This window comes from Saccopteryx bilineata, chromosome 1 (assembly GCF_036850765.1).
Source record: "Saccopteryx bilineata isolate mSacBil1 chromosome 1, mSacBil1_pri_phased_curated, whole genome shotgun sequence".
In the NCBI taxonomy this organism is placed as follows: Eukaryota; Metazoa; Chordata; class Mammalia; order Chiroptera; family Emballonuridae; genus Saccopteryx; species Saccopteryx bilineata.
Genome location: NC_089490.1, coordinates 259,503,538 through 259,530,908, shown reverse-complemented (window position 1 = coordinate 259,530,908; position 27,371 = coordinate 259,503,538). Strand labels below are relative to the sequence as shown.

Below are 27,371 nucleotides of genomic sequence, written 5' to 3'. Positions count from 1 at the left end.
CATGCTGTTGGCAAAAGGTAAGATGTCCTTCTTTTTTATAGCCTCATAGTAATCCATTGTGTCAGTGTACCTAGCACAGCGTGCTTTTTAAAAAAGATTTTATTTATTGATATTTTAGAGAGAGTAGAGAGAGAGAGAAAGGTAGTGATTAAGGCAGTCAGGGAGGAGCGGGAAGCACTCGTAGTTGCTTCTTGTATGTGCCTTGACTGGGTGAGTGAGGATTTGAACCAGCAATCTCAGCATTCCAGGTTGATGTTTTATCCACTGCACCACCATGGGTCAGGCTACCACAACTTTTTTTTTTTTTTTAAGTGGAGAGAGACAGGAAGGGAGAAAGATTAGAAGCATCAACTCATAGTTGTGGCACCTTAGTGGCTCAGTGATTGCTTTCTCCTATGGACCTTGACCTGGGCCTTCAGCTGAGCCAGTGACCCCTTGCTGAAGCCAGTGACTTTGGGCCTCAAGCCAGCAACCTTTGGGCTCAAGCCAGGGACTATGAGGTCATGTCTATGATCCCGTGCTCAAACTGGCAACCTTGTGCTCAAGCTGGCTAGACTGTGCTCGAGCCGGTGGCCTTGAGGTTTTGAACCTAGGTCCTCCGCATCCCGGGCCAACACTGTACCCACTGTGCCACTGCCTGGTCAGACAGCTTTAAATTGACTCATCCACTGATGGACACTTGGGCTGTTTGTAGATTGTGGCTTAACGCTGCAATGAACATAAGGGTGCATGTATTCTTTACATTAGTGTTTCGGGATTCTTAGGATATATTCCCAGAAGTGGCATTGCTTGGTCAAAACGCAGTTCCATTTTTCATTTTTTGTGGACTCTCCACACTGTTTCCATAGTGGCTGCATGAGTCTGCATTCCCATCAGCTTTGCAGGAGGGTTCCCTTTTTTCCACACCCTGGCCAGCACTTATTTGTTGATTTATTGATGATAGCCATTCTGACAGGTGTGAGGTGATGCCTCATTGTGGTTTTAATTCGTATCTCTCTGATGACCAGTGATGTTGAACATTTCTTCTTATGTCTGTTGGCCATCTGTATGTCCTCTTTGGAGATGCGTATATTCAGATCCTTTGCCCGATTTTTAATTGGATTGTTTGTATTCCTGAGGTTGAGTTTTTTAAGTTCTTCATAAAGTTTGGATATTAACCCCTTATCAGATGTATTAGCAGATATTTTCTCCCATTTACTGGGTTATCTTTTCATTTTGTTGATAGTTTTCTTTGCCTTGCAAAAGCTTTTTAGTTTGATGTAGTTCCATTTGTTTATTTTTTCCTTTTTTTTTCTTGCCTGAGCAGCTAGATTGGCAAAAATATTACTAGGAGAGATGTCTGAAATCTACTGTCTATGTTTTCCTCTAGGATATTTCTGGTTTCATTACTTATATATAAATCTTTAATTTATTTTGAGTTTATTCTTGTGCATATGATGTAAGTTGCTGGTCTAGTTTCAGTTTATTGCACGTAACTGTCTAGTTTTCCGAACACCATTTATTAAAGAGACTATCTTTACTCCATTGTATATGCTCTTGCATTCTTTGTCAAATATTAATCATAAAGGTGTAGGTTTATTTCTGGGCCTTCTGTTCTATTCCATTGATCTATATGCCTGTTCTTATGCCAGTACCAGGCTGTTTGGTTTTTTTTTTTTTAATAATTTTTTTGTGTGTGTGTGTGACAGAGAGAGAAACAGAGAGAGGAGCAGATAGGGACAGACAGACAGGAAGGAAGAGAGGATGAGAAGCATCAATTCTTCATTGCGGCATCTTAGTTGTTCTTTGATTGCTTTCTCATATGTGCCTTGACTTGGGGGCTATAGCAGAGCGAGTGACCCCTTGCTCAAGCCAGCAACCTTTGGGCTCAAGCCAGCAACCATGGGGTAATAATATCTATGTGTGATACCACGCTTGAGCTAGCAACCCCACACTCAAGCTGGTGAGTCTGCACTCAAGCCTGATGAGCCCGCGCTCACGCTGGCGACCTTGGGGTTTCAAACCTGGGTCCTCCTCATCACAGTCTGACGCTCTATCCACTGTGCCACTGCCTGGTCATGTTTTCATTACAGTAGCCTTGTAGAATAGTTTGATATCAGGAAATGTGACCTTTCCAACTTTCTTCTTTTTTCTCAAGATTGCTGAGGTTATTTGGGATCTTTTTTTGGTTCCATGTAAATTTTGGGTGAAATATTTTTTTTTCCATCCTTTTATCTTCAGTCTATGTGCATCTTTTGATTTAAGGTGTGTTTCTTGTAGACAGCATATGTATGGGTCCTGTTTTCTTATCCACGCAGCTACTCTATGTGTTTTGATCGGATCATTTAATCCATTTACATTTAAGGTTATTATTGATATTGCCATTTTATTCTTTAAAACTGTATTCCTCTTTTGCTATATTCTTTTTCTCCTTTGATCTATTTATAACAGGCCCATTAGCATTTCTTGCAGCCTTGGTTTGGTTGTAGTGAATTCCTTGAGTTTTTTTTTGTCTGGAAAGCTTTTTATTTCTCTAATTTTAAATGATAGCCTTGCTGGATAAAGTAGTCTTGGTTGTAGGCTCTTGTTCTGCATTACTTTGAATATTTCTTGCCATTCCCTTCTGGCCTTAAGTGTTTCTGTTGAGAAGTCAGAAGTCATCCTTATGGGGGCTCCTTTGTAGGTGATAGTCTTTTTTTCTCTAGCAGCTTTTAATATTTTCTCTTTATCACTTAGCTTTGGTATTTTAATTATGATGTGTCTTGGTGTTGGTTTCTTTGGGTTTCTCCTTAATGGAGTTCTCTGTGCTTCTTGAACATGTGAGATGTTTTCCTGCCTTAATTGAGGGAAGTTTTTAGCTATGATATGCTTGAACAAAGTCTCTATCCCTTGTTCTTTCTCTTCTTCAGGAACCCCTATGATGCGGATGTTATTTCTCTTCATGTTGTCACAGAGCTCTCTTAGAGTTTCTTCAGACTTTTTGAGTCTCTCTTCTTTTTTCTGCTCTGCTTCCATGCCTTTATTTATCGTATCCTCTAACTCGCTGATTCGATTCTCCGCTTCATCCATCCTGCTTTTAAATCCTTCCTTTGGGTTCTTTATTTCAGATATTGTATTTTTAATTTCTGACTGATTCCTTTTTATTATTTCAATGTCCTTTTTTATATTTGCTATCTCATTATTTAGGTTTTCGTAGTGACCATCTATTGTTGTTTTAATATCTTTGAGTATCCTAACAATCGTTATTTTAAACTCTGCATCTGGTAATTTGGTTATATCTGATTCATTCAGGTCCTTTTCTGGGTATTTCTCTTGGTTCATTTGTGTTGCATTTCTCTGCCTTCGCATTTTCTCTGTGTAAAGGAAGGTTTTGGCCTCTGGAGTCCACTGGGTATGGCCTCTGTTCCCTAGGTATGGTTTGTCTGCAGGCCTGCCACCCCCTCTTCTGTTGCTGCCTAGGGCTTTTGGGTTTGGGCGTTGCCGGTGCCTGCTCACTGGGGCTGTTGCTGTGGTTTCCACCTCTCCTTCACGGAAGGAGTGGCTGTGATCACGTGCTCGGGTGCACAAGCCTTGCTGGCCTTGGCCTTTGCCCCGCCCCCGTGGGTGGCGTTATGCTTGGCTCTGAGGGCAGTGGCAAGCACCTTGCTCAGCTGCAGGTCTCTGCCTGTTTCCTGGCTTTCGCCCCACCCTTGCAGGGACTGCGTGCCCACGCTCAGTAGTGGGACTCTGCCTGTTCTGGGTTTTGGCTCCACCCCCCGGGAGGAGCTGGCTCCCAAATCAGGCCACAAGCCTCAGTTCCGCAGGCGGGGCAGGGCTGTGCTCCTGCGCCCTTGCTCAAGGGCTGGTCTCCACCCCTTCCAGGGTTCCCGTCCTTCTCCTGCAGGCTGGATTACAGGCTGCCAGCAGCTGGGCTTGACCACTTTTGCATGCCTACTCCTCCCCAGCCGGGCAAGACTGAGCTCACACCTGAGCCCAGTGGCGGCCAGCTGACTTCCGCCCCTGCCGACAGAACTGCGCTTCCTCGTCCCACCGCCGCCACCCTCCGGCGACCCTCAGCCATGTGGGTGGGGGGGCTGCAGCTCAGACCCTAGCACTCACTACTATAACCCCAAAAGTTCCCTCTTTCTAAGCGACTCTGCTCTGAGTGCTGCGGGAGAGCTTGTTTGGCTGGTCTCCTGCTTCCCTTTGCTGGTATTGCTGTTTCCGGGGGAAATATTCACTTCAGATTTGGGGAGTGACTCATCCAGGGGTTAGGGTGGCTGTCTCCCAAAATGATTCTCCCTGTACTCTCTTCCTGCCACTCCGGTCCTCTCCTCTCTCACTGTCCCCCGGAGCCCCAGGTGAGTGGTTGTGGGAGAGGTGTTCTGCGTGGTCCCTTTAAGAAGAATCCTGGGTCTGAGAAGTCAGTCTCTTTCTCACAAACAGTATCCTGTCTTGTTTCCAGCTAAATACTGTCCATATACCTCTTTTAGGCTTTGGGGCTGCAAGCTGGGGCTTTGTTCCTAGGACTCAGGACCCTCCCCTCTCTGCGAAACTCACTTCCCGCCACAGGAGTCTCTCCTGGCTGCCGTTCACTCCGGGGAGCTGGGCAGCCCTCTCTGCGTTTCTGCTTTTCCTACCAGTCTCGGTTTGGCTTCTTCAGTGTTCCTTGGTTGAAGAGTCCTCTTAGTTTAGTCCAAAGTTGGTTTTTCCAGATGATAGTTCTTAAAATTAGTTTGTAATCCACTTTGGTTCTGGGAGGTGGTTGTTGGTACGTCCGCCTACTCCAGCGCCATCTTGTCTCCTTGGTTCCATGTAAATTTTGGAATATTTGTTCTAGATCAATGAGTGAAATAAATTTTAAGGTGATTAAATTTTTCTAAGTACCCTTGATTAATTATTATTTTTTAACATTTTAGGTATTGGTTTTAATGAGGGAGGAAGGGAGGGAGAAAAAAAGAATGAGAGGAACATTGATTTGTTCCTGTGTGTGCCCTGATGGGATCAAACTAGCAACCTCTGCACTTCGGGACAATGCTCTAACTAACAGAGCTATCTGGCCAAGGCATACTTCTGATGTTTTCTTTTTTTTTAATGAGAGAGGCAGAGAGACAGACTACTACATGCTCCCCGATCAAGATCCACCTGGCAAGCCCACTAGGGGTGGAGGGGTAGAGAAGCAGATGGGTGCTTCTCCTGTGTGCCCTGACCAGGAATTGAACCTGGGAATCCACATGCTGCAATGACACTCTACTGCTGAGCCAACCGGCCAGGGGCCCCCTGGTTATTTTTGATTCATCTTGTTCAAATTTGGGATTGAACAGAGTCCTTCTCACTTTTCTCTAAAAATCATGCTTTTATTAATAAAAGTTTTTCGTCCCTGCCGAGATTTTGGGTTTGACTGTTTTTCTTCAGAGTCCAAGTAACTCCATTAATTTATAATCTAGCTTATTTTTATTAGGTCATATTTGTGACAGAATATCATGGGTTTTTCTTCAGATACTGCAGTTCAGTTGGATGTAATAATATCAATATGTGTGCTTACCATCTGCTTTTTTTTTTTTTTTAAGGGAAGTCTTACAAGGGCCAAGATACCTTCGCTACTTTAGGAAGCACATATACAACTCCAGAACCTCAGAAAGAACAACTTGAACCAACTTTACAGTGCGCAGGATATACATCTCTTGTTAAAATAATAGATACTCACACAGACAAGACTGTACCCCAGTTACCTCAGAATAAGATGATTGTGTCTGATAAGGAACCAACATGCACAGCTTCTAAGTCTGAACAAGTGGATAACATCACATCATCTTCAAAAACCCCACTGTCCAGGTATCTTGAGAAAATCTCTAATGTTTGTCTCTCTCCATTTCTCTCTCTTGGCATAAATATAACCTATATGGGACAGATACATATATAAAGACTAAACCCAATACTAAGGATGGTGTTTCAGAAAATAGTGCTCTGATGACAATGTAAAGGAAATACAGTAATGTCAAACACTTTTGTAGGACTGTTTCAGGTAAATAATACATCCCATCTATCAAGAGCTTAATATTAAGTGCTGAATCATTGACTTTTTTAGAGTTTAGTATTATACACTATGTTTTCCATATTGCCAATGGATATTGTTTTGCTCATTATTCTATCATACAGTAACTCTTAATACAGGTGTAGATTATCTGAGACATAGAGCTAACATCAGAAGTGGCTATGGATGTTGCTTTACTGAAGTACCCCAAAATGTGTGTTCTTTCTCCCTTGTGGTACACCAAAGAGGTGAACCATGGCTTTCTCCCTGTGAGAGTAAGTGTGGAATTGAAGCTCAAGGCCACATTATTTTCCTTATACTCTAGAAGCAAGCCTTCTGGGTTATGGATAATTATTTACTTATCAACAGTACTAAAATCATTAACATGGTGTTGATGAGTTGAAGAGGAGAGGACATGTACTCACCTCCACTAAAGGACAATGTAGCTTAAAAAGGCATATTTAATGAATCTATTTTTCGATATAGAAACCACAGAAAGAAAAGCTCAGCAGTATCTTTTCTGATCTCAGAGATGTGCTGACTATAGAATGAGGGTGGCATCGTGAGATTTTTGGTTAAAATCTGGTTGAGAAGCTGTAGTCTAGAATAAGAATCAGCAAAAATTTTTGGTAAACAATCGTGTAGTATATATTTTAGGCGTTGTGGCCCATATGTCTGTGTTGCAACTCCTCAGCTGTGCATTTGCAGTGCAAAAGCAATCCTGTTTAAACAGATGAGTATGACTGTGTTCCAGTAGAAGTTATTTATAGAATCAAGTGGTGGACTGCATTTGGCCTGTGGGCAGTAGCTTGCTGACCTATAGAGCCTTGTTGTTCAGAGTCTTCTGGTCCTGGGATCAGCAGATGAATATAATTTTATAACTTGTTAGAAATACGGAACTAAGGTCCCCCACTAACTCAGTCGGAATCTCCATTTTAGTAAGATCCCTAGGTGACTTGTATTCACTTTTAAGCTTGAGAAGTCCTGCTCTAGAGCAAGCTTTGATCTTTGTCACAAGTATGTCATGGCATAGTGGTATGAGTATTAAGAAGATGTGCTGATACTGCTAATGTGGAATCACACATGCCATATTAGGATTGATGGAAAGGATCTGTTATTAAGAATGCGTCTTCCAGGATATTCTTGACTAATTTTACGTTTGCATTTTTAGACCTGGCAGAAGACCGCTGGGATTTTTGTCTTTAATATGTTCAAAGAGTAGTTTGGAGTCTGATGAACCCACTCGTCATGTTCGTAGTAGGAAACGCCTAACACCTCTCATACCTGCATCAAGACAGAATTCGAAAAGATCTAAGCCAGGCAGTGAAGGACAGAAAAAAATTAAGGAGACCTCTGATCTGCCTCCATCTCCGAGTGTTGTTAATACTCAGTCTGAGGATATTGGCAGTTCAGCAACTCAGGTATGTGATAACTACTTAGTGTATAGTTTATATAGAGTGGGTTGGATATCAGGCTCAACAGGAAAAATATGGCAATTGTTATTTTCATTTGAATGTCAGAAATCATTGCAGAACAAATCTTTCCATCTCCTTCCCATTATACCTATCGCCCCACTATATTGGAAGAAGATAAGATGTTGAGTTAGGAGGTTACAGCTAGTTTAGTACAGAGCCACTGAAGTAGCTGTAAATGGACACTTAACAGCCATTTCTTTATTTTTTATTTTCTTTTATTTTTTAATTGCTATTTTTTTTTCAAGCAAAAACCCATCGGACCTGTGGAAGCAAAACAATGCAGCTACTTGCATCTTAATTGCTTTCAGAGAAATGTCCTGACATCCACAAGAATTCTAGGAATGGTAAAATTAGAATTTGTTTGCATATTTAATTTCCATTCATTCTGAGGCAGTCCATGTTGGACGTTCTAGGTGGAAAAATCTGTGAACTTGTATTAAAGACTTGAGAACATTGGTTGACTTAAGATCTCAATAAAAGCTGGTGACCTCTCCCAGGTAGCATGAGACTCAAAAGAAGGAGTACTTTTGTAAAAAAAAATTTAAGTTAAAAAATATATACTTTATAATATTTCCTAGAATTATCTTCTGAGACCAAGATTTTCTGAGTCTTTATTATCATAGCTAGATAGCTTTGGCGTGCAGTGCTGTGATTACCAGGGGCGTCGCAGTGGCAGTCTAATGACAGCCTTGCCAACATTGGATAATAATGCTCCAATACTGGTACAGCAGTGGGCATGTCATTTCATATTTTTAATTTGTATTTTTTTAGTTACGAGAGTCTTGTTTTTTCATATATTTACTAGATTTTTTTTTTTTTTTTTTACAGAGGCAGAGATAGACAGGGACAGACAGGAACGGAGAGAGATGAGAAGCATCAATCATCAGTTTCTCGTTGAGCGTTGCGACTTCTTAGTTGTTCATTGATTGCTTTCTCACATGTGCCTTGACCGTGGGCCTTCAGCAGACCGAGTAACCCCCTGCTGGAGCCAGCGACCTTGGGTCCAAGCTGGTGAGCTCTTTGCTCAAGCCAGATGAGCCCGCGCTCAAGCTGGTGAGCTCAGGGTCTCGAACCTGGGTCCTTCCGCATCCCAGTCCGACGCTCTATCCACTGCGCCACCATCTGGTCAGGCTATTTACTAGATATTTTATTTTTTCCTTTTTTGTTCCTATCTTGCCAATTTATAGCTTTTGGGATCTTAGTGTTTTCTTACCGATTTGTGTGAGATTTTTATGTGTGTAAAACAGCCACAACTCTCTAGCTGTTTGCTGGAAGCAGTTTTCCCAGTTTATTTCCTTTTTACATTTTTTTGAGGTTTTTTGATATACATAAGTTTTCAATGTCTACTCAAATCCATTATTCTCTTTGAAATTTCTTAGATTACTTTTCTGAATAGGAAGTTTTTATTCAGAGACATAAAATATTCAGTTTTAAAATGAATTCTATTCATGGTTATTGACTTAGGTGTATAGTGAGGGGCAAGAATCTAAACTAAATGTTATTTTTACATTGCAATTTTACTATTTTTTAAATAAGTAACATATTCCATGTCTTCAAATTCATAGTGTATAACAAAGAGTTTACAGTAAAAAGTTCCCCACATCTGTCCTTTAGCTTTCTAATTTGCCCTTTCCACAGGTATACAGAATTATCAGTCTTTTGGTTTATACATAAATATAAAAACTTTTCTTCTTTTTTATATGAATGATAGTACACTGTTCTCTTCCATGCTGCTTTCATCATACAGTAAGTACATATTTGTCTTGAAGATGATTACAAAACACTAAGTGAAGAGCTTCCTCCTTCTCTTGCTTCCTTTTTAAAAAGTTAAATTACATTTTATTTTGAGATCACTGTATATTTACATCAGTTGTGCAAATGAATACAGAAAGATCCTAGTATACCCTTTATCCATTTTCCCCCTATGGTAGCATCTTGAAAACTTATGGTACAATGTCACAATCAGGATACTGACATTGCTACAAGGAAAGATATTGAACAGTCTTGTCACCACAGGGAACCTTTGTGTTACCCTTTCATAGACACACCCAGTTCCAACCCCCACTCCCCACGCAACCTCCTCCCACTCTCTCCTTAACTCCTGGAAGCCTGTTCTCCATTAAATTTGTAATTCTGAAAAAGTAATGTAAAGGGCATCTTAATATACAGTTGTGTAAATGGAATATGCTTTCGGAATTGGCCTCTTTTCACTCAGTGTAATTTCCTAGAGAGTCATCCATATGGTTTGTGTATCTATAGTTTATTCCTTTTTATTGCTGAATAATATTCCAGAATGTGGATGTATCAGGTTTGTTTATCCATTTACTCATTGTAGGACATCTGGCTTGTTTTCAGTTTTGGCTATTAACGAGTAAAGCTGATATGAGCATTCATATACAGGTATTTGTTTTCACTTTTTAGGAATAAGTGTCCAAGAGTGCTGTCATTATTTTTAATGATGACATACTATTCTGTTATTTATATATACCATAAAGTAATATTGGTCTCATACTGAGGTTAATCTTAATTATTTGCTATTTCAAACAATGTACATAACTTATAAATGGGCCATTTTATATATTTATCTTCAGGTTAAATTTCCTATAAATAGAATTGCTGGTCAAAAGGACTGATTAATCTTTGGACAGATATTGGCTGATTGTCCTCCATAGGGATTATATCAGTTTTTATTCTTTTCAGGAGATGAGAGTTTTCCTCTCACAGACATGTTAACAATTTTTTTTTTAGTTTTATCATAAATTTGATGAACACGTGTAAGGTTGAACATCTTTTTATGTACTTAAGTTATTTTTGCTTTTTCTGTGAGCCATCTGTTCATGTCATTTGACTTTATAAAGCCTTGGGTTATAGTTTTTCTCATACTGATTTGTAGCTTTATTTATACATTGCAGATTTTTTTGTCTTCTATGTCATTTGTCCTTTGATTTTGTTTATGGTGGTTTTTGCATAGACATTTAAAAGAATTTTGTTTTTATTGATTTTAGTGAGAGAGGAAGGAGAGAGGGAGAGAGAGAGTGAGAGAGAGAGAAACAGAAACATTGAGCTGTTCCTGCATGCGCCTTGACTGGGGATCAAACCAGCGACCTCTGTGCTTTGGGATGACGCTTTAACCAACTGAGGTATCTGGCTAGGGCAGACATTTTTTATTTTATTTTAATTAATTAATTAATTTTTTGTGACAGAGACAGAGAGAGGGACAGATAGGGATAGACTGACTGGAAGGGAAAGAGATGAGAAGCATCACTTCTTCGTTGTGGCACCTTAATTGTTCACTGATTACTTTCTCATATGTGCCTTGACCAGGGGGCTACAGCAGACTGAATGACTCTTTGCTCAAACTAGCAACCTTGGGTTCAAGTTGGTGAGTCTTGCTCAAACCAGATAAGCGGGCGCTTAATCTGTGACCTCAGGGTTTTGAACCTGGGTCCTTCGCATCACAGTTCAACGCTCTATCAACAGCACCACCACCTGGTCAGGCTTATTTTTTTATTTCTTTTAAGTGAGAGGAAGGGAGATAGTGAGACAGACTCCTGCATGCGCCGTGACTGGGATCCACCCTGCAACTGATGCTGTTATACTTGAACAGTGAGAAACAGATGTTTGCCACACAATTAAGTAATCAATTTAAGAGTCTTTATTTCAAAAACCAGTGAGCAACGAAGGAGCTAGCATCCCGAAAAAACTCACGGCCTCAAACATACTCAGTAGCAGGTTTTTAAAGGCAAAATAGGGTAAGGGGAGGAGGGGAAGCCTAGCAGTAAAACAAAGCAGTGAAACAAACTCATTTACAATACACTGGGGAACAAAATTTTTGTTGCAAAATTTTCTTACCTAATTCAAGTGTGCTGATCTCAAATCTGACATTAGTTTTTCTCTGCAGCTACAGTTTTTTTGCAATTCAAGATTTTAGGTTTTCATCTTGTAAAATTTTCAACATTTAGTTTAACATAATAAAGTAGAATGTCTTCTTGGGCATCATCTTTGTGAAAATATAATAATATTTTTAATGCAAAAAATACACTAATACACTAAAAGATTGCATCAGAATTTGTCCACAATTTTGAAATAGAACATATTAAAACACTTATTTTAATCATAAAATTTGCCCAAAACTTATTTAAATTCTATTCAGGCAAAAATTTGCATTTGTAGCTCTTGCATTTGTGTACTTGTTGAGGACAATCTCATTGGATGCTCCAGCAGTAGTCTGCTCATCACTAACAGCTCTAAGATTTTCGAGCAACTTACAAGGTAACTGTTCAGGAAGTGAATCTTAATGCTCACGTTACATCCAATGTTGCGGAAAGCCAACAGCATCCTTTGAACCAGAAGTTCATAGTTTTCTGCTTTTTTGTTTCCAAGGAAGTTCTTTGTAACTGCCACAAAAGACTGCCATGCTGCTTTCTCCTCCTTATTCATCTTCCTGGCAAATTCTTCGTCACATATGAGGGTTCGAATTTGAGGTCCATTGAATACACCTGCTTTTATCTTCTCCAGAGACAAGGCAGGAAAAGCAGAAATAATATGTTGAAAGCATTCACTTTCTCTATTCAAAGCCTGAACAGACTGCTTTATTAAGCCAAGTTTGATGTGAAGTAGGGGAAAAATGATCTTGTCTTGATTAACTACAGGTTCATTCCCAATATTTTGCATCCCTACTTCCAGAGCTTCATGTTTCGGCCACTCCTTCTGTGTCCAGTGTTTCTCCCGAGCTTGTCTGTCCCACAAACACAGAAAGTAAGGATACTTTGTAAAACCTCTCTGTTGTCCTAGCAGGAAATTTACCATTTTAAGATCCACACAAATGATCCAGTTATGCTCCTCATACTTCAGAAAGTCAAAGACAATTTTTATGTCATTATAATCTCGCAGATGAGTTGAATAACCAATTGGAACTGCTGCATAAACATGACCGTTGTGTAGGAGAACACATTTCAGACTTCGTTTAGAGCTGTCAAGAAATAGCCGCCATTCTGTTGGACTATAAGTGGTAACAACTAGCTGGCTGAGAAGACTACTGATATCATGACAGTAAACAAAGTGTTTGTCTTCGGGAAAAAAGTCCACAAAAACTTGTTCATGCTTCCTGAAACAGTATAATTTAGCTGACCAGTGAAGTGCATTCTTTTCTTGAAGCCTGGAGGCTAATAACTCAGCTGCTTTTTTTGATAGGCCCAAATCTCTTACTACGTCATTCAATTCAGGTTAGCTAACCTGCTGAGGGGTTAATGACTGCTTGGCACCAGAAGAAGACCCTTCAGATTCTACAACCATTTTCTCATGCCTCTTATCAAAATACACTTGATCACCATGTTCACTCTTTTCGTTCTTAGAAGAAATAAAACCAATATAGGTCATATTGCTGAAGGAATATTAGGATATGCGATCATATGCCGTTTTTTCTTGCCGATGCCGTTTGTATGGATCAGACAGGAATAACAGTCACTGCTGTGGTCCTAAGGTTCACGCCAAACCATGGGAATACCTAAAGGCATTCCTTTGCGTTTTCCTTTTGTCCAGTCACGAAGCATTTTCTCACAATCATGACACACAATATGAGGAACCCAATTCTTGTCTTGATCACCAAGGGGAACTTGAAAATAGGCAATATATGCACGTGTCACAAATGATGAAATATTGCGCCTTTGACATTGAAGTGTGTAACAGCCACATATATAACAGAAGGTGTCAGGACTATTCTTACATTTACGCCTACTCGAAGAAGCCATGATTCAATCTTAAAATAAGAGGGTGTTTTTATCAGATAATAATTTTTTACATTTAAAAACAACTACAATTGTGTAAAAGTGATGTTTGTAAAACATTAATTGCCTTGTGGTTATGTTTAATCCAAGAGTTGTTGCCCTTTAACTGCAATTTAAAAACCAGTGCATGCCATTAACTGTAACAAAAAGAAAAAGAAATTAAAATTGCATAAATATATAGAAAACGTTCTAAAACCTCATGCAACAGAAAATGAAAAAAAAAATTGTTTCCTAGTGTTATCTATAGAATTAATTCCGGGAGAAACATTCTGGGCACATCTGCAACCTTGCAAAACTACCCCCAGGCCACAACCTGTAAAACTAGCCCCAAGTCCAGTAGTAGGGAGTTGTTTAGAGAAAGTAAGAAAGTCAGTTTTGCTAAAGGTCTTATTGTTTCATTTCATTCCCTACTGGTTTTCTGTACATAGAGTCAAATCATTGATTCTTCTAGATCTGGGTTTAGGTCCTGAGTAGCTTGTGGGCTATACTGTCTTCTGAGAATTATAACTTTTTATTATATTGGACTCTTACCTTTTTTTTTTTAAATTCCTGGAGGATTTCTTGATAGTGTAAAACTATTCTTATTAAAGTTTTAAACCTACTAAAAGCTGAATATTATTTCCCTGAAAGGTTATTGGGGTCCTATCTGTGCTAAAGTTGCACAAGCACACATGCTAGTCTTGTCTTTTTTTTTTTTTTTTTGGACAAGGTCCTTAATGCCTGGCTTTGGTCCTCTATTCGTAGGCAGTAATTGGTGAGATTGAATTTCCCACATACTCCTTCTGCCAACCTGTTTTGGTAGATGGCATTTCTCATCTGAGTCTGTTGATGTGCACTGGGAGGGCTCTCCCAGTCTCACTGGTAATGGTTTCTAAGACTGCCTGCAGTTGGATAATCTGGTTTAACATGTAAATGGGGGTATGGTATCCCCAAAAGCCATCCTCTGCCCAGGTGGCAGGTTTACAGTATTGGATTATCATTTCTGGGGGCTACTCATCATCTTTGTAGTCTCCTATTTGAAGTTCTCTTTTTACTTAATTTTTTTTCCTTTGTACAAATCTCCTATAACCTGCACAAACCTTCTGCAACTTACACAAATCCTCTTCACTATTCAGAAATAACTAGCTTTTACAATAACTTACTTTTCTTTTACCTTTCAAAAGTATCTCTATACCTTATACCTTTTATCATTAACTATATAATTCCTTTCTAATTAATAAGAATTCTTAATTTTTAAAAACCTTAACCTTCAGTGACAACTAAGTTAGTAATAGGCAGTTCTCTTGTAAAATATTCTTCTTTTTGGAAGTGTCTTTTTTCAGAGTAGTCTATTGGACATATGACCAATATTCACAAGTTATTCTACAGGGGTAGCTATGAGCAAATATATACTTTTCATTTATCTTGTAGCTTCTCTCCTGGCCAAGGGACCTACACCCCCTTTCAGTATGACTCATAACGGCACATGCATCGAACCTTAAGATTACTTGTTCTGGCTTTCCTTGGACTCTAGTTTCCCTCTTTTCCCAAAGTTCAATTATAAGGAGCCCTACAGTGAAGTTCCTCAGGCTGTAAGTGGACCAGCTGCTGGAGCAGGGCATGTTGTTGAAGTGTTGTGGATTTTGGCAAGAAACTCATCATGGAGCTTAGGGAGAAGGGGTGTTGCCCTGCCAAATACAATTTTATACGGGGTGAATCCTGCCCTGCAGGGGGTGCATCTAGCTTTCAGCAGAGCCACGGGTAGTAGGTTGGCCCAGTTTTCACCAGTTTCTAGAATGAATTTAGTTAAATTTCTTTTAAAGTTCAATTCAGTTTTTTTTACCTGTTCTGAGGTTTGAGGCCTGTAGACACAGTGTAATTTCCAGTTGATATTTAAAATTTTTCCTGCTAATTGTGAAATCTTAGAAATAAAAGCAGGTCCATTATTAGAACCTATGGTTAAAGGCACCCCAAGCTGGGGTATAATTTCATGTAAGAGCTTCTTAACAACTGTGACAGCAGTCTCTTTTTTAGTAGGAAAGGCCTCTACCCAGCCAGAGAAGGTGTCTCCAAAAACTCAGAGGTAACAGTACCCTGCTGCTGGGGGCTTAACCTCAGTGAAATCTACTTCCTAGTGCTCTCCTGGTTTTGCTTCTTTAGCCCTTATACCTATAGGAGGTCTTTTTCCTTATTTATTATTTACCTCAGCACAAGTTAAACATTTAGATACTATGCTGTCTACTATAGAGTCTAATTTGGGTAAACAGTAGTTTTTCCTTAATAGTTCAGCTAACTTAGTGTACCCAAGGTGCGTGGCCTGGTGGAGTTGATCTCCTGTTATTCTTCCGAGGACCTCAGGTCTCTCGTCTGGGAGGATTAGCCACCCTTCAGAGTTTAAGTGTGCTCCCTTTTCTGCTGCAAGGGCTCGGTCGTCCTTGGTGTATTCTGGGGTAGTAAGGAGCTGGAGGTCTGAAACAGTCAATAGAATGTCAAGAGGCCCTACTGGTTTTAGGGCTACCTTTTTGGTGGCAGCATCAGCTGCTCGGTTTTCTTGGGCTCCTATGGAGTTCCCCTGTTGCTGCCCTGGACAGTGAATGAAGGCCACTATTTCAGGTGAGCAAGCCCCTGCATTGGTTCTTAAGTTTTCTCCTGATGGCCCCTTTTTGACTGAGCCTGTCTTAGATTATTCCTGCCTTTAGGAGTAGGAATAACTGGCCATCTTAGGGGCCAAACAGGGTGATGTGAGTGAGGAAGAAGCAATGTCTCCTCTAAGGCATTTAGCTTTATTTAGCAGCCGATGCTTTTGTGGCTTTCTACCTTTTTAAAGGCTTATTCCAGGGAAGCCGTCTAATTTTTGTAGTCTCTCTAAGTAGGCTGCGGGTGACTCCTGTGGTCTCTGTTAAAAACCTTTTGCGCTATTTCAACTAACTGCAATAAGTTCATCCCTGAAAAACTCTAATTTTTGTAGCTTCTTTCTGATGTCTGGAGCTGATATTGAATCAAGTGCTGCGTTAATCACCCTTGCATTCTCAGGTGCGTGTGGGTCTATAGAGGTATACACCCAATATGCTTCCTGCAGTCTTTCTAGATAAGCTGCCAGAGATTCTTGTGGCCCTTGTATGGTTTCTGATACTTTTGACAAATTCATAGGCTTCCTAGCTGCCCGCCTTATCCCTGCTAACAGAAAACAGTAAAAATGTCCAAAGATTCCCTTCCATCAGAGGTGTTTGGGTCTCATTGGGTCCTTGCAGAGGGAAGCATTTTCTCAACATGATCCTTGTTTTCCTCTAGCGAGCCCCTTCTGGTTCCAAGCGCTGCCCTCCTGGCTTCTGTCCTAATTCTTTCTGGTTCCTCTGATTGAACAAGGTTACGAGGAGTTGTTGGCAATCATCCTACATAGGGCAATGGATATGAAAGATTCTAATAACCCAATGAAGGCATGAGGTTTCTCAGAAAAAGGAGGATTTCAGGCTTTCTAATTATACAAATCACTTGAAGAGAAAGGGACATAAACTAGGAATGGCTGCTTCCTTTCACGGCCCTCCCCCAGAGGGGCCTCTCTGAGAGGCAGAACGGGGACAGGAGGGGCTGATGCCTCCTCTGAGTCTTCCCTCCGGGTTTGAGTGTGAGTGTGAGGAGGGAATATGGGGGCTGGAGCTGGAGGGGGTATGGGGGTGGCAATTCAGAATCCTCAGAGGTTGCCTGCAGTAAGTACAGGCGGCTGTTTTGAGATGCCTCTGGCAGCCCAGGCTAACAAAACCTTTTACTCTGAGCGCATGGCACAACCTTTTAGCCAAGATGGTGGGTTTTGTTATTAAAGCTCTCCATTGGTCAATGTAAGGGAATTGGTTGGGGTGCCCGGGATCCCCAGTTACAATATTCCAGACTGCTCGTACCTTCCCTGTGTCTAGAGATCCCTGCCTGGGCCAGTCTACTCTAAGAATTGGCCACTTTAATTCACAGAGTTTTTGATGTAACTTTAGACAATTTTACACCATAATCATCAGAAAATCGCAACTTAAAATTCTTAAGCATGCACTGAAAGGGTGTCTGTGGGGTACTAGAACCTCCACCCGTTGAAAACTGACTGTCACAATAGCTATGGATAGCAGGAGGAATGGGATCAAAATCCGTGGTGATGTTCAGTGATCAATTAAGAAGTCCGTCACTGCGCTCTGTCCTAAATGGGAAACAGAGTAAGGACAAACAAAGGTTGAGTGCCCCTTAAAAAAGGGACCACACAGATGCCCACCTGGCCATGTCTCTCATGGGAATTTAGGTGCCTCTTAGCATTGGCAGGCCGGTATAAAAATCCAACTCGGATTAGGCCATGCCTAATACTGCCCTGAGTCGTATGAGGTCGCCACGGAAGCACAGGTTAGGGCCCACTTGGGCTCCGTGGCTTATGTTTGGAGCCACAAATTGGAAACTCAGGCACATGCACCTGAGATCCTCTTTCACACACCATTCACTCAGGGCTTTTCAGTGTAGAGACAGAGTAACAAAGCAAAAGCAAAGAATGAGATCTCGGTAGGAGCAAAGTCAGAGAAGGACCCTTGAAAATAAAAGTTCTCTACCCAGTGGAGAATGTAGAAGGGAGATCCGGAAGAGGGACTAAACCAGGAGATGTCCTCTAGGATAGTTTGTAAAAATAAACAAAAGTGACAAAACAAGCAGAGGGTAAACATATTGAGAGAGTGAATCCAAACACTCTTTGGGGGAGGGGAAGATGGAGAGAATGGAGAGAGGGAGTAGGAGAAAAGCAGACTATTGCTTCCCCTTTGTGCCCTGACCAACAATCAAACCTGGGACATCCACACTCCAGGGTGACACCCTATCCGCTGAGTCAGCCAGCCAGTGTCTAATTTTTTATTTTTACATAGGTGAATTTCTCGGTCTTTTATGGCTTCTGGTTTTTCTGTCATTTAAAAAGACACTCTTTCTCCCCTGATCCAGATTTTCAAAGTTTTCCCGTGGTGTTTTATAGATTAAAAAAAATATTTTTATATTTAAATCTTTAGATCCATTTAGAATTTATTTTGGTGAAGTATAGGTCTTACTTTTTTCCCTGAGATTGTTATACAGTTGTCCATCATTTATTGAATAATCCATCTTTAATTTGGGGGGAGATATAGCCTTTATCATGTTCTAAATTTCCACCCATATGTCTTGTGAATATTTCTAGTTTTCTATTTTACCTGATGTATGTGTTACTGTGCCAATATTATGCTTTCTTAATTTTTTATAGCTTTATATGTATGCTAATTCTTCATAGGATTGTTTCTTGATGATTTCTTTGGGTACTGTTCTGTTCCACGAGTCTGCCATTTTTTTACTGCTTATTAAAATTTTTTCATGGAAATTAGGGTGATGTAATGGATCATGGGTACACTACGGTTAACTTAATATATCTGGTGTTAACTTGTTGATTCCATTTTTATTATTATAATTAATTCTACAAAGGTTTTGATATTCATAAAACTTTTACTGTCTTTAGGGTTCTTTTCTTTTTTTTTTTTTCCCCCAGAGACAGAGAGAGTCAGAGAGAGGGACAGACAGGGACAGATAGACAGGAAAGGAGAGATGAAAAGCATCAATCATTAGTTTTTCGTTGCACATTGCAACACCTAGGTTGTTCATTGATTGCTTTCTCATATGTGCCTTGACTGTGGGCCTTCAGCAGACTGAGTAACCCCTTGCTCGAGCCAGCGACCTTGGGTCCAAGCTGGTGAGCTTTTGCTCAAACCAGATGGGCCCATGCTCAAGCTGGTGACCTCGGGGTCTTGAACCTGGGTCGTCCGCATCCTAGTCTGACGCTCTGTCCACTGCACCACCACCTGGTCAGGCTAGGGTTATTTTCTTAAAATAATAGTATAGAAATGAAATTATTGGATCAGTGAATATGAACATATATAAAACTCCTCTATGCTATATTGCTTTTTAAACAGCTATCAATTTAGACTACCATTACCAATATATAAATGTTATATTACATACTTATTTTATTACCTTTTTAGGTTTCTTGTGATCATTCCTTACCGAAAGAAGAATGTAAACATGTCCAAAAGAGGGCGCTTGAAAAGGAGCCAACCACAGTCTCTGAATATTTCTTCAATGATATCTTTATCGAAGTGGATGAAATAGAATGAAAGGGTTTTGTTTTTTTAGTCAGAATTTCTACAGTCAAATATACCAACAAAACAGTACTTAGAATAAAGTGTCATGTCTGGTTTTCTTATTTTGATTTTGAATATTAATGAGTTTGAAGTTTTAGAATCAGTGGGAAACATTGCTGAGGTTCCTTTTATTCTGAGTCAGCATTTTGGAAATATCATGCAATTAAGACTGCTTTCTCACACAGAAATTGCAACTTTTGTTTACATTTTGACTCTTCCCGTGCTGAAAACACCTGGAAATTTTGGATCATGTGTGTATAAATCACAGTGCCAGACGTATTTGGAGGTGGATTCTATTTAACACTTAGCGAACTACTTTTGTAAAGGTTTTTTTTGTTTTTTTGTTTGGATTTTTCTTTGGGTGATTAGGGCCATTTCAGTTGCCTCTAAGTATATGAAAGTGAATTGTTAAAATCTTTTCTATTATCAGCTATTTGACTGACTTTAAATATGTATTTTTCTAATTCATGTTAAAATTAGTCCAATTGAAGAACTAGTATTTAAACTTATTATTTAAAGATGAAACATCAAGAATCTTATTTATTTTTAATTTTTTTATTTAAAAGAATATTCAGTTTTATTTTCATCCCTCAGATTATGGGTAAAGAAGATATTAACAATTTTGTTTGTCCCCTTTCCCTCTTTAATTTTAAAGATATTTAAAGTGATATAACTAAAAGTATTTGGGTAGTGTGTATGTTTTAATACTTTTTTTCTCATTGTGTAGTATATTCACTTTGTACTGTGAATATTTTGTTTTTCTTATTTCTTGGATAATCTCAGGATTTGTATGGGGGGAAAAAACTCTTACCTTCATTTATGAGACCATACCCATACAAAACTCAATCTCCTTTACACACACATACACTTAGACACACATTCCTTTTTATAAGAACGAATTTCTTGGTAGTTTTTCCCCCATTAAATTCTGCTTAAGGAATACTTAGGCCATTAAGTATGGAACATAATTGTGATATTAAAAACAGGAAATAAGATAATAAGACTATTAAAGTCAGTGATTATCAATGTAAATTTAAGAGTTTTCAATTTTGTGATTTACACATGTAATTTTATTATTCTTCCAAGCAGATCTTTGATGTGGTTCAAATTAAACTTTTCAAAGGAAGATTTATCCTGAGTTGATAACACATTACGTTAGAAGTCAGAAACATTTTCTATAAAATATTTTTGAGTTTTTTGGCAAGATGGATGCTGGACACTGTGGCAACTACTGAACTCTGCCATTTCAGTGGAAAACTGCCACAGACTACACTTAAATGATGGACGTGGCCGGACTGTGCCTTCAGTCTGACCTTCAACATGAGAAAGTAATTTTCTTACTTTAAGGTGCTGACGTTTTATCTATGAGATATTTGTCTTCAAAGTGATATATGTTGTGCCTAACAGTTAAAACTGTCGATCAGTATTTCAATTGGGAAGATAATTTATTGTCTAGATAATTGTGTTTGTATATTGAAGAAAAAATGGTAGGCAGTTTTAAAGGTCATTAGTAAAATAACATATGGCTCAGGAGGAGTACAACAATCATGCTAATTTTTTTTTTGCCAATCATGCTTATTTATTAAAACAATTCATATTAGAGGATTTCCCCTCCATTTTCTTATCATGAAATTTACAGTTGAAATTTTTCATCATAAGGATCTATAAATCCCAGTGGAATTCTCTGTAGGTGTATATTTCATGTGATTATAAGAGTCATGGTAGTAAGTCACATTGCTATATTAATGCCCTGTCTTTATAAACTTTTAAAAGTCACATTCTGAAAAGGTTTCTTTTGATTAATGTTAATTTGAGTGTTAGGTTGGCACAATTAATGTATTATTTTATCTCTTTTATAATATATGTTTAAACTTTGTTAATGTCTACTTCACTCATCTATACAGTGCATTAATTTTATGAAAGATGTAATTTATTACTGTATAAAGAATAATTTTATCTTTCGGACATCTGTTGTATTAGAGAATCAAGTCACCCAGCTCAATTACCCTACTGTTATATTCTTAAAACTAATCTTGGGGAAAATAAATTATTGTATTTATTTACCTTTTAAAGTGCAAAGATTTGTTCACATCTGTGTTTAATCTAATTCATGTAAAGATGACGTTAGGAAGAACTTGTGTTACATAAATTTTAAAGGAGAGATGATTCAAGGTCTTCATTTTTTCTTGACTTTTCCTCCTGAATATTGTCTTTGGAAATGGTGAACTTGATGGTTTAAAAGCCTGATTTGTTGGTAAATGACTGAGGCACAGATAAAAATATGAATATTCACTGTTTACCACTATGTGATCTAAAATAGAACTGACCATGTGTACATACTATCTTGCTTGAAGAAGTCTCTGACAAAAAAGCAATATCTATCATTTGTAAATTTTCTTGTTCTAAAGAAAGCAGTTATGTTCTATAGATATAAATTATGTAAATAAAAGATATTTTATACTATTTTTGTTTTGTTTTCTAAATGTTTCAATAACCCAAACTGGTTTCTTTTCTTTTTTCTCTTTTTTTTAATTTATTGATTTTACAGAGAGATGGGAGAAGGGGGAGGAAAATCAAGTATTAACTCATACTCACTTCACTTTAGTTGTTTATTGACTGCTTGTTGTGTGTGCCTTGATCTGGCAGGCTCAGGGTTTTGAACCGGCAACCTCAGTGTTCCAGGCCAATGCTCTACCCATTGTGACACCAAGGCCAGGCAAAACTGGTAGTTTTTCAACTACAGCTTATACTTACTTTCTTCCTTCCATAAAAATATAGTACCAACAGCTCTTTCTTGGTATGTGTGGGGCTTGGTTCCAGGACCCACCTGGGTACCAAAATCTGTGGATGCCCAAGTCCTATATTTGCTTATAATTTATGTACATCCTCCATTATACTTTAAATTATCTCTAGATTACTTATAATCTATAATACATAGTAAATGCTAAGCAAATAATTGTTTTTAAGAACTAACGACAAGAAAATATCTGCACATGTTCAGTACAGACACAACCTTTGTAGGTAGGCCTAGCTACGTCAGCACAACGTAACTATTTTTTTTTAATATTTGGGATCTGTGGTTGGTTGAATATGAACTTGGTTGAATGCAGATGTGGAACCCATGGATATGGAGGGCCAACTGTATAACTGCAAGAACTAATCTTTTTTCTTACATGCATGCAGAGAATATTATTTTCATCTTGCAAACAAACAATAGACTTTCTTCCATATTTGAGACCTCTATAAAGATGTTTTTTATTTACTCCTTGTATGATTTTTTTTATTGAAATTATTTTTATTCATTTTTAGAGGAGAGAGAGAGAGAGAAAGGGGGGGAGCAGGAAGCATCAACTCCCATATGTGCCTTGACCAGGCAAGCCCAGGGTTTTAAACCAGCAACCTCAGTGTTCCAGGTCGATGCTTTATCCACTGCGCCACCACAGGCCAGGCTCCTTGTATGACTTTTGAGGTATAAGAATCTCTTTTAATTCTTTTTTATGTCCCACTTTGTTTTTCTATAATCCTGAGCTTCTGAAGTAGATATTAACAGATCAGTAAAAAAATTAGTTGGGAGAAATGTTTGTGGAAACTTTCCTAAAGGGTAGTATAGTCATTTCTCCAAATACATAAACTTTATGTTACTAAAATCAATAAAAATAAACATTATAAAATGATAAGTATTGCCATAAGATCTTAAGCTGTTCTGGTATTACACATTTCTAAAACTGATTATTCTACCTCTAATTTATGAGTTTAAGACACTGTCAATTGACTTTTTTTTATGGTACGTAAGAATTTTAGCTTTCTTACAATTCTCCCGTCCCCATTTCCCTCCTGCTTTCTCCCACTGTGTTAATCACAAGTTGGGATGAAACTATCTTTACTATTTTCATTGTATTAATTGTAATTATTCACTGCTATATCACAATATACTAAGATATTCCCTTTCTGACAATTAAAAATATTTTTAAAATTATTGATTAAGGGAGAGAGGGAGAGAGAGAGAGAGAGTCACGGACATCAATCTACTGTATGTGCCCTGGCCGGGGATCAAACCAGCAATTTTTGTGCTTTGGAACTATGAACTCTTTGTTTTTCTTGAAGTAATTAATTCACTTTTTTCTTTGCTTTGGAAAGTTACCCATGATTAAACATTCCAAACCCTCCACCAAGCCTGTAAAATGTCTCTGATTCTAATTTTCCATATGGTTATACTGTCAGATAAAATGTTTATTTTTTCCCGAAGAAAACTTTCTGGAGCTCTTTAATCATTGCTCTCCACGTGCAGTACAGGTGTCGTCCTGGACTTCCTCTGTCATTAGTCTATCAATTCCCTACCCCTCTTTTCTGGTTTCGGTACCCTGTTTCTGGAGGCCATGTCAGCATTTTCTATTTGGATAATCACATGTCCCATTGTTTACTGAAAAGTGTACATGGATGATAACATTACTTGACACTTTAAATGTCTGAAAGTTTATTCTACTCTTAGTTGGGCTCTGAATAGAATTTTTGAGTATTTGAAAAGAATTGCTGCATCATTTTGAAGGCAGGGTCCATTGCAGGGGTAGTCAACCAGTTTATACCTACTGCCCACTTTTGTATCTCTGTTAGTAGTAAAATTTTCTAACCGCCCACCGGTTCCACAGTAATGGTGATTTATAGAGTAGGGAACTAACTTTATAAAATTTATAAAGCAGAGTTACAGCAAGTTAAAGCATATAATAATAATTACTTACCAAGTACTTTATGTTGGATTTTCACTAAGTTTGGCAGAATAAATCTTTATAAAACAACTTACTATAGTTAAATCTTTTTATTTATACTTTGGTTGCTCCGCCACCGCCCACCATGAAAGCTGGAACGCCCACTAGTGGGCGGTAGGGACCTGGTTGACTACCACTGATCCGAGGTCTTCCACTTCTCAGAATTTAAGTTGGGTGCCATTCTGAGTCCCTATCCTTTGAATGTGGCTGCCTAGTTACATATTTATTGACCCTGATATTCTATGCAATAATGACTTGGTGTAAACCTGCCCGTGTTTCCTGCTCCCACATTCATGCTGCTAGGCACTTCATGGGCTTTTTAAATATGGAAGCTTCCTTCCCTCTAGACATGTTCTTGATCAGGAATAAGGTAAGGTTTTCCACTTTGTTTTTTTAACTTTTAAAAAAATTATTTTTTATTGATTTCAGTGAGGGAGAAAGGGAGAAAGACAGAAACAGGAACATTGAGCTGTTCCTGTATGTGTCCTGATCAGGGATTGAACTAGCAACCTCTGTACTTCAGGACAATGCTCTAACTAAGTGAGCTATCCAGCCAAGGTGATGTTCACTTTTGCTACTCCTGTTCAATATAGTACTGGAAGTTCTAGCCAGACCATTTAGACAAGAATAAGAAAGAAATGGCATGAAAATCAGAAAGGAATAATAGAATTAGCTCTGTTCTAAATGATACATGTAGAAAACTAAAGATTCCCCTCAGAAAGATCTGTTAGAACAAATGGATGAATTCAGCAAAGTAACAAGATAAAAAACACAAAAATAGTTGTTTTTTTTTTGTATTTTTCTGAAGTTGGAAACGGGGAGGCAGTCAGACAGACTCCCGCATGTGACGGACCGGGATCCGCCCGGCATGCCCACCAGGGGGCGATGCTCTGTCCATCTGGGGTGTCCAGAGCCATCTGTTGCAACCAGAGCCATTCTAGTGCCTGAGGCAGAGGCCACAGAGCCATCCCCAGCGCCCGGGGCCAACTTTGCTCCAATGGAGCTCTGGCTGCGGGAGGGGAAGAGAGAGATAGAGAGGAAGGAGAGGGGGAGGGGTGGAGAAGCAGATGGGCGCTTCTCCTGTGTGCCCTGGCCTGGAATCGAACCCAGGACTCCTGCACTCCAGGCCGACGCTCTACCACTGAGCAAACCAGCCAGGGCCTAAAAATTGTTTCATTTTTATACACTAATAACCTGAGGAGGTAATCACAAAAACTATTCCATATGCAAGGGTATCAAAGAGAGGAAAATACAAAAAGAATAAAATAGTAATTAACCAAGTAGGTGAAAGCCTGGTACAACGAAAACTACAACACATTGCTGAAAGAAATTAAGACATAAATAAATGGAGACACACCCCTTGCTCATGGACTAGAAGACGGTATTAAGATGTCAGTACTCCCCAATGCGAAAGCCTTGGTACAACGAAAACTACAACACATTGCTGAAAGAAATTAAGACATAAATAAATGGAGACACACCCCTTGTTCATGGACTGGAAGACGGTATTAAGATGTCAGTACTCCCCAATGCGATCTACAGATTTAATGCAATCACTATCATAATCCCGATGAGATTTTTTACAGAATAGGAAAACCCATCCAAAAATAAAAATGGAATCTCAAGACCCTGGATAGTAAAAACAATCTTGAAAAATAATAAATCTTGAACACTCACGCTTACTGATTCCAAAACTTACCACAAAGCTACGGTAATCACCACTGTGTGGTTCTGGCATACAGACAGACACATAAGCCAACATACTAGAATATAGAGCCCAGGAAAAAAACTGTTGCATATACTATGGTCAATGATTTTTGACAGGGAAGCCAAGGCAATTAATGAGGAAAGGATAGTATTCAAACAACGATGTTAGGAAAATTGACTATACAATCAGAAAAGAATACAATTGGGCCCTTATTTAATACCGTATGCAAAAATTAAATCCAAGACTTAAGTGGCCCTGATCAAGAGGTGGTGTAGTGGATGGGGCGGTCCTGGGACGCAGAGGAACCCAGTTCAAAACCCTGAAGTCCCTGGCTTGAGCCCAAGGTTGCTGGCTTGAGGAAGGGGTCACTAGCTGGGCTAGAGCACGCCTGCACCCCACAACCCGACTTCCACTTAGTCCTCCACCCCACTCAAGGCACCTCCGAGAAAACAATTAATGAACAACTAGGAATTGAAGCTTCTCATCTCTCTCCTTTCCTCTCTGTCTTTCACTATCTGTCCCTCTCTCTGCTCTCTTAAAAAAAAAAAATGCAAGCCCTAACTAGACTAGATAATTTTTTTCTCATTAATCAGTGGGTGAGGGATTGTGAGAAAGCCCAGATTTGTTATAGGCAAATTTTCAAGTGCTTTAAATCGTATCTCTTAGTTGCAGCCTATAACAATTCGAATTTATATTTTTGCTCACTTGTTTATGATCTTTCCGCGTTAATGAAGAAGGCACTTTGTTCTATACCGCATCCTCAGTACAGGAAGAGCACCTGACGCAGAAGGGGAGTAAGAAAGTTAGGTTATATGAGTATCTCCTTTAAAGAGTTTCCTTAGGGAAGCGGAATGTCTGCTCAGTTCCCAGCTCTTAAATAAAAACGGACTTTTTCAAGTTTTGGAATACCCCTTCTGTTAGCGGGGATGAAGAAACCTCAGAGAAAATGAACTGAGACAGAACTCCAGAAAATTCACCCGCAGAAAACCCACCAGGTGCCAGAGGAGGCGGGACGGCCCGACCCTCAGCTCTGGACTCGCGACAGGACCGGGTCTCGCGGGCCGCCCCGCTGTCCCTTATTGGCTGAGTTGGGTAGTCCCCACCAATCACGGGCGAGGTTCTCAGCACGTGCCAGGGCTGGCCTGACAACTGGGTGTTTAAAGCAGCGTGGGGCTGCGGGCCTCTGGCTGAGCCGTATCCGAAGCCGGGATAGAGGAAGCAGTACCGGCTGTGGGAGGACAGCTCTTTCGTGCTTCCTCCTCGCTGTGGGCCCGCCGTCATGTGGGCCGCCCTGAGGTCGGCGCTGTGGCGGTGCGGCCGCGCTGCTGCGCCCCGGCCGCGCGCCTATCACGGGGACTCGGTGGCGGCGCTGGGCACCCAGCCGGACTCGGGCTCGGCCGTGTACCAGGTAGGCCGGGCGAGCGGCCGGGCCGGGAGCCCCGAGCGGAGTCTGGTTTCCTCCCTCGCGTCGCTCGTGCCGCGCCCGCGGGAC

General features: G+C 39.7%; 2 protein-coding genes across 10 annotated transcripts in view; both read left to right on the top strand.

Moving 5' to 3' along the window:
• BDP1 (B double prime 1, subunit of RNA polymerase III transcription initiation factor IIIB) overlaps positions 1 to 21,871 on the top strand; it is a 126,916-nt gene extending 105,045 nt beyond the window's left edge. For 4 of the 7 annotated variants that reach the window (XM_066241605.1, XM_066241625.1, XM_066241613.1 and 1 more), the window contains 3 exons: positions 5,529 to 5,793; positions 7,164 to 7,413; positions 19,250 to 21,871. In XM_066241605.1, coding sequence (XP_066097702.1) covers positions 5,529 to 5,793; positions 7,164 to 7,413; positions 19,250 to 19,381 — 647 coding nt within the window. In that variant the 3' untranslated portion in view covers positions 19,382 to 21,871. Of the gene's footprint in view, positions 1 to 5,528; positions 5,794 to 7,163; positions 7,414 to 8,295; positions 8,352 to 9,178; positions 9,214 to 10,472; positions 10,608 to 19,249 lie in introns of those variants that run through there. The other 3 variants (XR_010726895.1, XM_066241639.1, XM_066241633.1) reach the window with 3 other exon arrangements.
• A 5,157-nt stretch (positions 21,872 to 27,028) lies between these two features.
• The window catches only part of LOC136312099 (methylcrotonoyl-CoA carboxylase beta chain, mitochondrial), an 88,486-nt gene continuing 88,143 nt past the window's right edge, over positions 27,029 to 27,371 (top strand). For all 3 annotated transcript variants that reach the window (XM_066241574.1, XM_066241555.1, XM_066241565.1), the window contains exon 1: positions 27,029 to 27,287. In XM_066241574.1, coding sequence (XP_066097671.1) covers positions 27,159 to 27,287 — 129 coding nt within the window. In that variant the 5' untranslated portion in view covers positions 27,029 to 27,158. The remainder of the gene's footprint in view (positions 27,288 to 27,371) is intronic.